The sequence below is a fragment of the Miscanthus floridulus genome, chromosome 16, assembly GCF_019320115.1.
Source record: "Miscanthus floridulus cultivar M001 chromosome 16, ASM1932011v1, whole genome shotgun sequence".
NCBI lineage: Eukaryota > Viridiplantae > Streptophyta > Magnoliopsida > Poales > Poaceae > Miscanthus > Miscanthus floridulus.
The window spans coordinates 43106487-43118069 of NC_089595.1; the positions used below are offsets into that span (position 1 = coordinate 43106487).

The following is an 11583-nucleotide window of genomic DNA, read 5'->3' on the forward strand; positions in this document are numbered from 1 at the left end:
CTTTCTTTATCATTAGGGGGCAGGAACTCCTTCCATGTTTACTTTCTTCCTCATTAGGGGCAGAAACTCTCTTCCCTCATTACCTCATTACTTTCTTCCTCATTAGGGGCACAAATTCCTTCCCTCATTACTTTCTTCCTCATTAATTACGGGTAGAAACTCCCTTCCCTCATTCCCTTATCCTCCACATTAGGCTTTCTTCCTAATTAGGGGGAACTCCTTCCCTTGTTACTTTCTTTCTCTTTAGGGGTAGAAACTCCTAAAACTCTCTTATTAACTTCTCTCATTAGGCACAGAAACTTCCGTAACTTCCCTCATTACTTTCTTCCCCATTAGGGGCAGAAACTTCTTTCCCTCATTACGTTGTTCCTCATTAGGGGCGGAAAGTTCTTCACTCATTACTTTCTTCCTCGTTAGGGGCAGGAACTCCTTCCCTCTTTACTTTATTCGTCATTAGAGGCAGAAACTCCCTTCCCTCATTACCTCATTACTTTCTTCCTCATTAGGAGCAGAAACACCTCGCGGATGGAGCTTTAACTCTCTCTCAATCATCGTCCCGTGCCACGTAACGTAATTTGATCCCTGCCTGCGTGCTTGGCAGTGTCAGAGTGGTAGGTTTAGCTAGCCATGCGAGGCCACACTAATGTGATGGCAGCCGGCAGCAAGGCAACACCGATGCTGGGGCTTCTGCTGCTGCTGTGCGTGCTCCGCCATGGAGCAGCGCAGTGGTACAACGCCATCTGGAGCTTCGGCGACTCCATCTCCGACACCGGGAACCTCTGCGTGGGCGGGTGCCCGTCCTGGCTCACCATGGGGCAGCCGCCCTATGGGGAGACCTTCTTCCGCCGCCCCACCGGACGCTGCTCCGATGGCCGAGTCGTCGTCGACTTCCTGGGTACGTGACTGCGTGGTGCAAAATGTAGCTACACTAGCCTGCCTCTGTGTGTGTGTATACTAGCAGGGATGGAACGAACTGGCTGTGACCCGCGTCACCCGCCAACGCCCTGTGGGCTCTGGGACTGGACTGACTGGTACCGTGGTATGTACGTGCAGCCGAGCACTTTGGTCTGCCGCTGCCACCGGCGTCCAAGGCCGGCGGCGACTTCAAGAAGGGCGCCAACATGGCCATCATCGGTGCCACCACCATGAACTTCGACTTCTTCAACTCCATCGGCCTCAGAGACAAGATTTGGAACAACGGGCCGCTCGACACCCAAATCCAGTGGTTCCGCCAGCTCCTCCCCTCCATCTGCGGGAACGGTACGTAAATCATAAATCGCGCGTGAAAGCAGAAAATCGCATTCGCACGTTTCGTCGTACTTTTTATTTATCATTTATGAATTGCATGAAGCAGACTGCAAGAACTACCTGTCCAAGTCGCTGTTCGTGGTGGGCGAGTTCGGGGGCAACGACTACAACGCGGCGCTCTTCTCCAGGCGGTCCATGGCGGAGGTGCGAGGCTACGTGCCCAAGGTCGTCACCAAGCTCACCCGCGGCCTGGAGACGATCATCAGGAGTGGAGCCGTGGACGTGGTGGTGCCCGGGGTGCTGCCCATCGGCTGCTTCCCCACCTACCTCACCCTCTACGGCACCTCCAACGCCGCCGACTACGACCGCGATGGGTGCCTCAGGAGCTACAACGACCTCTCCTGCTACCACAACGCGCTGCTGAAGCGCAGCCTCGCCAGCCTGCGGAGGACGTACCCGCACGCCCGGATCATGTACGCCGACTTCTACACCCAGGTCACCCACATGATCCGGGCACCTCACAACTTCGGTGAGTAACCTTTCGCTTTGTGTCCTTGCTAGAATCCAGTTGGCGTGCGGCCGGGAGTTGAAGTCTCGGTTATCACATGGATGGAAAGGGATAGATCCAAAGCAAGGATGATGACAGATGTAGTTGTAAAGAGAGCTATCTACGTGCATGTATAGTTAGCATGTTTGAACTTTCTTTCTTTGGATTCTTAGCCCACCACCAATGACTCATCCTGGTCAATTATATATGCCCTGGGGACCATGCATTGCATGCATGACCTTTGTCCAAACAATTTGGGAATCAATACCCTCCTAATTGATCCCGTTGGCATGCGTATTATTTATCCATCATACAACCAATAATTATGATGAAACATGCATGGATGTGGTATAATAATAGGATGAAGAAAGCCTGTCATCGACACCGTGGTGGCATGCATAGATATCATCTTATAAAGCACTGTGTAGAGTATACTAGTCACAAAAGCCACCTGCTGTAATTTCCAAAGATACTCCCACATGTAAACAATTCCTAGTAGCAACTTAACAATCCCTTCTTTCCATGCACTGTTTTATCTTAAACATGTTTTCTCAAAGGTCATTACTGATGCTTAGTTCACGTGACGGGGAGCACGCTAGCTAGCGCGCACGCTCCAAGGCGGTTTTCTTTGTTAACTGTAATGTAATCAGCCTAGCTGCTAATGATGGCTAGTGTGTGATCGACACTTGCTGCAGGGCTCAAGTACGGGCTGAAGGTCTGCTGCGGCGCCGGCGGGCAGGGCAAGTACAACTACAACAACGAGGCGCGGTGCGGCATGTCCGGGGCCAGCGCCTGCGCCGACCCGGGCAACTACCTCATCTGGGACGGCATCCACCTCACCGAGGCGGCCTACCGCTCCATCGCCGACGGCTGGCTCAAGGGCCCCTACTGCAACCCTCCCATTCAGCACTGATGAGCTAGCTGGCTAGCTGGGCCAGCATTCATGCGTGAGATGATCGTGTGTTGTTTGTTTGGGGCTAATTGCCATGTGCATCATCATCCTAGGTTCATACACAGTGATGAGTAGTGATGGGTTTGTTTATTTGGTTGTCGATTATTCATGGGAGGTAGGTGGTTTCGGTGTGCTGGGGACAATGAATAAATGTGTTATGGACTGCTTGCAATTCACTACACAGTGAACAATGAGCTCATATCGCTCTTCAAGAAAACAAATGAAACCTAAAGTTAAGCTAAAATTGCTTTTCCAGAACTAACTGCTTACGTGTAGTACAATTTTAAAAGGACCTTGGACCCTGCTTTTAGCTTTTAGCTTTCTACTTTTCGAAATGGGTGAAATTGGAGAGATGTTTCACAATTGTTTTAAGAGAGATATAGAGAGAGGGGTTAGGTTTTATACTTATTTTAGCCAAATAACTTACAGGTTTTCCACGGCATATATCTCACAATAGCTTTTTCATAGCCCATAGCAGCTTTTACACAGCTCACAGCTAAACCAAATAGACCCTAAGTCATTTCCTTAGAAAGATCACACTAGAACAAGGTCCTTAATTGTGGAATTAAAAACCTATCTACTATAGATCACACTAACACAAAACCAAACCTAGTTATTACCACAAACATCAAGCACACATCAAGATAAACAAGAATGTATATATGAGAAGTAAGACACGAGACAACCGTATATTTTTCTTGTGGTATCAGATGTTGGAAAATTGATATTAGGCCCATGGATTGGTCCAACGCCCCACCAATTTCTGTGGTTGAATCTATCAAATGGGAGCTCACGTAGCCCCTCTACACGCCACGATGGGGAGCGCCAGCTAACTGAAGCAAGGTTGTACGTGGGCCCCAATCACGTAGTACAGATATAAGAAGAGGGAGCTGATCGGAACTAATGTTCTGTGAGCACATACCCTAATTGCTCTCTAGAAAAGTCGATCTAAGTGGTGCTACTAGTGATGGGAAGGACACCACTGACACCTCACGACGTTGTCCCCCTCATGTAGTCTTTGCTTCCTTATCGGCGTCCAAAAGAGGCAAGTACTAACGAATCTCATCTACTACGACTACCGATGGAAAACATACTCATAAAGAATGATCCAAAGGTGCACCACCTGTTTAAACATCATCATCGTCTCAGAAAACATACTCACGCAAACATACACAAATAACACACAAATTGATTCTACGGCTTGCGCCATCCTTTTCTCCAAAATAGCGACCAAACACTCAATTAACATTAGCAACTGTCGACGGTTGTTAACATCAATCATAGACCGTCAATAAAACATGCATATATACTTAATTCCATCACTAAACATAGGTTTAGGGGTTTAAACTAATAAATTCTATATGTTTCGATGAATCTGTGTTTGCAGGAGGATTTATTCAGAAAGCAAGCATGGTGGACCCAATCGTCAGATCAAATCACGTTTATCCGCGACGAAACTGACTTAACAAGACTCCGAAATCATCTAGAAGACAACTCAGCGTGAATCGACCCCATCTGTCACAGGGGGAGGTGTAACACCCCTGGTGTTGCGAGCTTGCTTAGCACTAAGATTGAGGCCCGAGAGATATTAGCCAAACAAGTTTTCGGGTTTTAAAATTTTAAAACGCACATGAAATGATAAGCGAATCCTATGTGACTCACTTTTGTGGACTCAACTAAATATCTAAGTTAATTTACTTGGTGCGTAAAAGTGCTAATGAAAATCCTAACGAGAAAAATAGGATAAGTTGTTTTAATTGTTTGGCACGAAAAACAATTTATATAAACAAAAATAAAACATAACTTGTGTGTAGTACTTAAGTAAAATTGATGAGTAAGTGGTGTAGTTGAAAATGCAACCTTAATTTTTGAAAACAAATATTTTTAACTAGTGTTCTTGAGAACTCAAAAATCGAATCTGAAACTAAAAATCAGCCTTTTATTGAATCGGCAAGAATTTAAACTTATGTTTAAAATGTCATTTTTGGCGAATTATATTGAGCAAAATAGTTAAATAGTGCTTAAGTATTTTGTACCTATGGTTTAGTGTAAAGTATGGGCTATCGCATGTAGTATTTCTTGGTTGAAGTTACTAAGGTATAGACCTCTTAAAAATTATGGCAACAAGTGTTCATGGATGTTAAGTCCAAATTGAACCCTTGTCTTTTCTAAGTCAAAAAAGAGAGTTGGACAATATTATTTTGGCATTTGAATTCTAATAGAATCTCTTAAACACCAGTTTCATGTTTTGGTACAGTTGGTTGCCTCTAAGCGAGAACCTAGGCATGGTACAGGTTGTAGTGGTGTTAGGCGGCACGTTGTTCTCTTAAAATTTCTCAAACTTCCTTAAAATGCGCTGTGACCATGTTGCCGTTGGCGCTCTGTTCGTGGACCGGCACTCCAGCGATGAACCTAAGTTGACATCCTTTTATCTCCCTCTCTGGTTGCTCTCGGGTCATGACGATTGCTCCGCTGGCTAGCTGGTAGTGTTGACTTTAGCTTAGTAGGATTGGTTGAACTTCAATTGAGATGATCGGCATCCTTTGCTTCGCTTTAAAAAGCGTGCACGTCGCCATTAGCAGTTGTTCGGCCTGGGTCCGCAGTCACCATGTGAGTACGCTGCTGCTGTGTGGCCATTCCTAGCTATGGTCGTTGCCCCGTTGGCCGGCCTCGTCGGCTGTCGGTCGCACGCCATGCTGTGCCAGCCACAGTCGCCTTCCGTAGGACCGGGCTGAGCTACAGTGCAGCTGCGTGGCTATCGCGTGCGCGCTGTCGGTCAGGCCATGCAAGGGGCCAAGCCGACGCCACGACAGTCACCGTCTGGCCATCGTGGCGCACGTCTCGCCGCTCAATTGACCTACCCGCCGAGTCACTACCTGCCTCGACTGTCTCATAGCGCTGCTATCTCGCCACAATTGCCATGCCGCCCACGCGCCGTTGTCGCCTTGGCGCACTGTGCCTGGCGCTCTTACTTGTCCCATTTCCATCGTTATCCCCTTACTAACCAACGCGCCTCTATTACTGCCTCCACGGTCATGTCCCCACGTGGCTGTGCCCTTATCATGTCTTGGCCGATCCGTGTTAAGTCGAGACCGCAGGCCACGACATTGCAGTGGTAGCGCACCATCCCCTTCTAAATCCCCAGCTTAGGCTCCCAGTCCAATTCCTCGTGCCGTGAGTAGTATAGGAAGTTAATTAGGCACCCCATCCACCTCAAGCCAAGCCGAGCACTGCCGACCAACAAATCAGTGTTTTGCTCACCGCCGGCTAGGCGTGTCGTCGAGCCGGTAGATTTGGGGGTAAGGCCAGAGGGGTTTGTAGCGGTTCAATTGCTCGTATCCTCAAACTCGCCTTAACTCTCTCTATCCGGTGCTTGCAATATTTGGCCAGGGAACTCATCGGAGACGTGGTGACGCGCCATTGCCCATCGTGGAGCTCCACAGCCCCGCTCGGTCGCATGTGGCCATCCCTGTTCAGACCGCCTCTGACCGAACCATCACCACGGGCAAGCTCACTATAAGCTCCTCATGCTCACTTGCTCACGCATTAGTCCTTTGGCGGCTCTAGCTCGTCGGAACTAGCATGCCACCGCCGCGTTAGTCTGCTGCAGCTCATGCTAGTGCGTCTCTGAGCCCCTAACCGCCACCCATCCTCGTGTGTTTATCCATTGATGGTAGTCGGCCTCTTACTTCCATCGTAGCAAGTCTGGCTTGCCTGGTGTAACCGCCTTAGGCCATCGGCCACCACACTGGCGCGCGTGGAGATCCTAGGGATCTCCCCGTGGTAAAGGTGAAAACATCCAAGGGTTTGGTTGCAAGGTTGCTGACGGTAGGAATAGTATGCATAGTAGTCGTAGTAATCTCTGATAGCTCGGGGGCTTTTCTACAAAGCCGCCGGCGCGCGGGCCACCTAGCCTTGGGCTATGTCGGGCCATCACGACCCGCGTGAGGCCGCGCCCGCGCTGGGCTACCGGGCCAGAAGGGGTTGCTGCCGGCCATTTTCCTTTTTCTAAGCATTTTCTAATTTAGTTTCTAAGGCAAACTTGTAAATATAATATAAATTTGTGTAGTTGGCCAAAAATTGTGAAACTAATTTTGTTATGTTCCTAAAATCAGGATCTATCTGCTAGTATATTTTTTTCATATAGTTTTATAATACTTTTAGGAGTTATATAATTAATTTGAGATGCTTAATATTGTAAGATATAAACTTGTAGAAATTGTTGTGATATATTATTGATAGTGTGGGCTCTGAAACTTTCACTGTAAATTTCTTACATTATTAGGTGCTCACTTTAATTTGTGTAGCTCAATAATAATTAGTTTGCTAGGGTAGCTAAATGAGCCATAGTTTGAAAATATATATTTAATCAATAAAATGCCAAAACACCTTGGGATTTTAGAACTAAAAAAATTTGGAGACAAAGCCTTACTTGACGATATGGATACGTAGACTAGTACGTTAGTCATTAAAGCTAGCTCGTTAGCTTGCGGAGCATAATCGTATTTTAGAGTTGCAGTTGTTGTTGGTTAATTAAGTTTTCTACGTTGCATCCATGCATATCATAATAGGAACAACGATGGATCGTGGAGTCAACCATGGAAATAGAAAACATGGTGCCTCGATGATCGTGTCACCCCAATGGAATGCTAATCCTTAGTTATATCTTGCCCAGGCAAGCCCCGATGTATAACCCCTATTATTCTGCACTTATTTTATGTTTGAGCATTAAGTTTTAAGGAGTTGAATGAAACCCACTTGTATATATATCCTTATCCTATGAGTTCTACTAGTATGTCAGGATCATGTAGATTGCTATGCTACAGGACTCCGGTAGAAGTCGAGTGATTACCTGTCACTCGCAAGAGATAGGAAAGATATTATTGTTCTTACTATCATATAACTATCACATGGAACATATATGGATAATAATTGGAGACCGAGCGGGACCATACCTCGGGTATTGATTTGGACTTGGTTAGGCAATCGAGCGATGCTCTAGTTGCATTTGTCCCGCCTGTGTCGATTGAGGACCGTCCGTTGCTATGGATGGTAGTCAGGTCACAGACTTTTTATCCTTTGCACAAACTTGCTTATGGGAGCGGGAAGACTTGTTACCCTCTTGTCATGGGTTCCGGTTCTTTCTAGGCCGGCTTTTAGGGCTAGGTATTAGGTGGAGGTCTAAGCACCATACTGACACCGAGTCTCAAGTGTTGGGGGCTTGGAGTCCAAGTTTGGACGGGGCCTGGACCCCTTGACAGGAGTAGAATGGATTGGTCTTGTTTGTGCCTGGGGTATAAGCGAGGCGTGTGTTTTGGGGTACCCAGCTGGCATACATGATTCACGAATCACTATTTCTGTTAGACGGTATGACTTGGCTATGGTCTAGCACCGTAGTAAGAACTAGAACATGGAAGGTGATAAAATGGTTCTGCATGCTTACCACATGCTTGGAAGTAGCCTAGGTGCTTACCTAGAATGATTAGCTAATTAACTAAAAATAACTACTAAAAACTCTGAACATAAGGATGCACTATTAGTAATGCTTTCTGCAAATGCAAATAACCCACAAGTCAAATAAGCCTTGCATATCCTTGGAGTCTTTTATTTTCCTCCTATCGAGTAAGTCTTGCTGAGTAAAATTGAGTACTCAGGGTTTTATTCCCCTGTTGTAGGTGACCGATGGATGGTAGACGACTTTTGTGTGTGGAAACCTCTTGGTGGGCTCAGCGAGGATTTCCTTATGTTGCGGACGTAGAGTTTATTCAAATTTTCATAAAAATGTTTGCAAGGGAAAATTTATAATTTGTTACCATTCTTGTTTGTAAATGTTCCTCATGTAGCTCTTAACATGTAGCATATGAATTTTTATTTCCGTTGAAACTCTGATCACATGCTTAATTCCACTATTGTATTATGCAATGTAAGAAATGGCTAAAAGATGTTGTAATCTTTATACTCTCATTTATGATCCTGACGGAAAATTGTGGATTTTCAAGTTCTCCCTTGGTTGTGCTCGATAGAACTACATAGTTTACTATCCTTGCTTGGGCACTCAGTGTCTAATGGAAGATAAGTACCCTTTAGAGGGCATTAGATTAGGCGGTTCTGCCATAGGAGGCTGGCCGGACCCACCTGTTTGTTGGCTGGCCTACTAGATCCACCGTTCAGCCTCTCCTTCGTACGTTGGTTTCCCACCGCCTCCTAGGTTCAATCTACGCCGTTGCTCAAGGTCGGTTCATATCGAGGGCTCAGATTTGACATTGCCATGGATTTATTGGCCCATAGGACTTCTGGTTCCCCCTATAAAACAACCCCCTGACCCCCTCAAGGGAGGCATCCCATTTAGAGCAATCTCATTTAGAACAAAATACACCAAGAGGAATAGATCTAGAGCTCTCCAATGTAGTAGATTAGTAGCTTGGGAGCGAGGGTCGAGTTGGGCTCATGCTTAGGTTCTGGATCAAGACTCGGAGGCTCGGTAAAGCCATTGTATCTTCACTTATTTATCTTATGAGACTTTATTATCATTATATCATTCTTACATGGCTATACTTACTTTGAATATATATCTTGCTTAGTTAAGATTATCTTTACTTTTGTGTGCAGGTTCATAGAGCGCTTAGCCTGCTAGTTTACCAATTGGGCTAAGTAGTCAAGCCTCGTGTAAGCATGGTGCTTATACGATGCTCTACCTATGAGTGCACCTTGTTCCCTACCATGTGGTAGTAGCGGGAGGTGACAGCCCCGTCTATCCTCTATAGTCCACCCCATGTGATGAGGTTCTTAAATTGTAGGACCGTAGTCATGTTAGTAGAGTTATCCTTTACGGTGCTCTACCGTCTAGCGGCATCCCAAAGTGCACAAGAGTAGAGTGAGTCTTAGCTATAGTCTGGTGTATATTTACTTTGATCCTGTAATAAGAAATAGGAATCTATCTCACCCATTGTTCTCCTGAGTTGACTAGTTTACATTATCTTACATAATTCCTAACATTACCCCTCCTCTAGTTATGCTGGTATGTTAGTAAATACTCCTTTGTTATTATTTAATAAATCTTTACTCCATTGTTTCCCTGTGGTAAAATATAAATAACAATACATGAAATACTCCCGGTGAAATGCTACAGTGATGTTCTATGCGCTTGCAGAATCCTTAATATTGTATTTGCACTCCCAAACGTCAACAAGCATTTTTGGCACCATTGCCGGGGAAATAATTGGCGTAAAGATTTAGATCATTAGCATACCACTAGCTTTAGTAGGATTACCCCTATCCTGTTATGTTGTGAAATAGACAGGACAATAGATGTCGGTTCGACCTTCTAGCAAGCTTCCATAAGAAAAGAAGAAAGACATTGAAGAACTCAGGGTGCTTGAAGATTCAAGATTCATCAACACTAGAGCTCTACCATCTCAAAGGTTTGTATAAACATGTATATATTTCTAACCATGTGTAGATTGGAAAAAGGTCACCGTCACAAGAATTCAAATCATATCTCAAGTGATGAATACAGACGCTGCACTACTCACAAATTCCATCATGTGAGTCATGGTAAAGTATGATCAAGAAAGGTGAGATAGTCTTGCTCATGGAATTTGAACTTGATGAGTAGTTATCTTTTAACTTTTTTTCATTCTATTACATGTTTACTTTGAATAATCCATTCATCCATTCCACTTAGTTTGGATTTTCTTATCCACAGCATATTTGGTTACCTACACATATCCATATCGTTTGCATTTAGAAAAATATATGGACACATGAAGGTCCAAGTATAAAAAAATGTGAGCACATGAAGGCTCATGCTTAGTAAAAAATCTCACCATGATCATGCTCTTTTATCTCTATTTGAATAAATCTCTATAGTGCTTTCATGCTACCTTTGTCTGCCATAGTAATTTTTGGTTTGGAAGTACTGCACATACTTCCATAGGCGTTTAAATTAAGCGTGGTGCTTAGGTTAAATAGCCTTCCTTAATCAATTTAGACATGGAGTCTAGTTGGTTATTGAACTAAAAATTGCTTGTGTAGACACTGGTTATTTTGTTGGACTAACCCCTGTAGGAAAAAAATTAAATTCAATCTGAGTAAGTTAAGAGATGCATTTACATCAAAGATGAATCAAGGCAAGTGATGGACTCCAATAACTTTGCACAAAGAAGACCCAACTCATTCTTCATGGAAGGAAGAACTGTGAGTACCAAGGTTTATTCACTTATCTTTTGTTGCAAGTTATCTATCCCTTGAACCGTGTTAGAATGCAGCAAACACATAAAATTTGCTATAGGACATGACAAACAAAATCTATGCTAAGGTAATTCTAAAAAACCATCCTTTCATTAGCAAAGAGGAAAATCACAAAAATTATGGACAACCTGTGATTCAAATTCTTTGTATTCCCTCGAGTATGTGTCTATTAACATTTTGCAGGAAAGAATAAATAAGCTATGCATATTCATTTTTGGTATGAACCTGCAAACCCAAACCAAACCACCACTATAACTGTGGAAGAAGACGAGTGTCATCAAAGGGATCTACAAGAAAAAAACACTCACTCATAGGAAGTGGATGGATAAATCTATAGGTTTTGAGCAACATCAAAGACAACCTAGCTTTTAAGCCTTCCCAAGACTCAAGCTAGGATGCTAATGAGAAGTAGGATGCAATCCATCGACTCACATGTCGACAGCAAGGACCAAGATAATGAGATGCCTCTTCATATCAACAAACATCATAAATCAGTAGTGGTCAGCTGACGGTGTCTCATGAATAACCATGGGCACAAGAAGACATCCCTAAGACATTAGAGATGAAGCTTTCATGCAAGTTCCAA

The 11583-nt window shown here is 44.5% G+C and overlaps 1 protein-coding gene across 1 annotated transcript; it reads left to right on the plus strand.

Annotated features, from left to right (window-relative positions):
* The first annotated feature begins 509 nt into the window (after nt 1-509).
* Nucleotides 510-2900, plus strand: LOC136513841 (GDSL esterase/lipase At5g45910-like). Its single transcript, XM_066507817.1, has 4 exons — nt 510-895; nt 1054-1260; nt 1355-1777; nt 2491-2900. Exons 1-4 carry the CDS (start codon nt 628-630, stop codon nt 2706-2708), a joined length of 1116 nt encoding a protein of 371 aa, XP_066363914.1. The 5' UTR covers nt 510-627; the 3' UTR covers nt 2709-2900.
* The last annotated feature ends 8683 nt before the right edge of the window (nt 2901-11583 follow it).

Bases quoted from the DNA above. Each gene is read 5' to 3' on its own strand.
- LOC136513841 (XM_066507817.1), top strand. From the start codon at position 628: ATGCGAGGCCACACTAATGTGATGGCAGCCGGCAGCAAGGCAACACCG. The intron at 896-1,053 runs GTACGTGACTGC...ATGTACGTGCAG, and splicing joins AGTCGTCGTCGACTTCCTGG to CCGAGCACTTTGGTCTGCCG. The intron at 1,261-1,354 runs GTACGTAAATCA...TGCATGAAGCAG, and splicing joins CCCCTCCATCTGCGGGAACG to ACTGCAAGAACTACCTGTCC.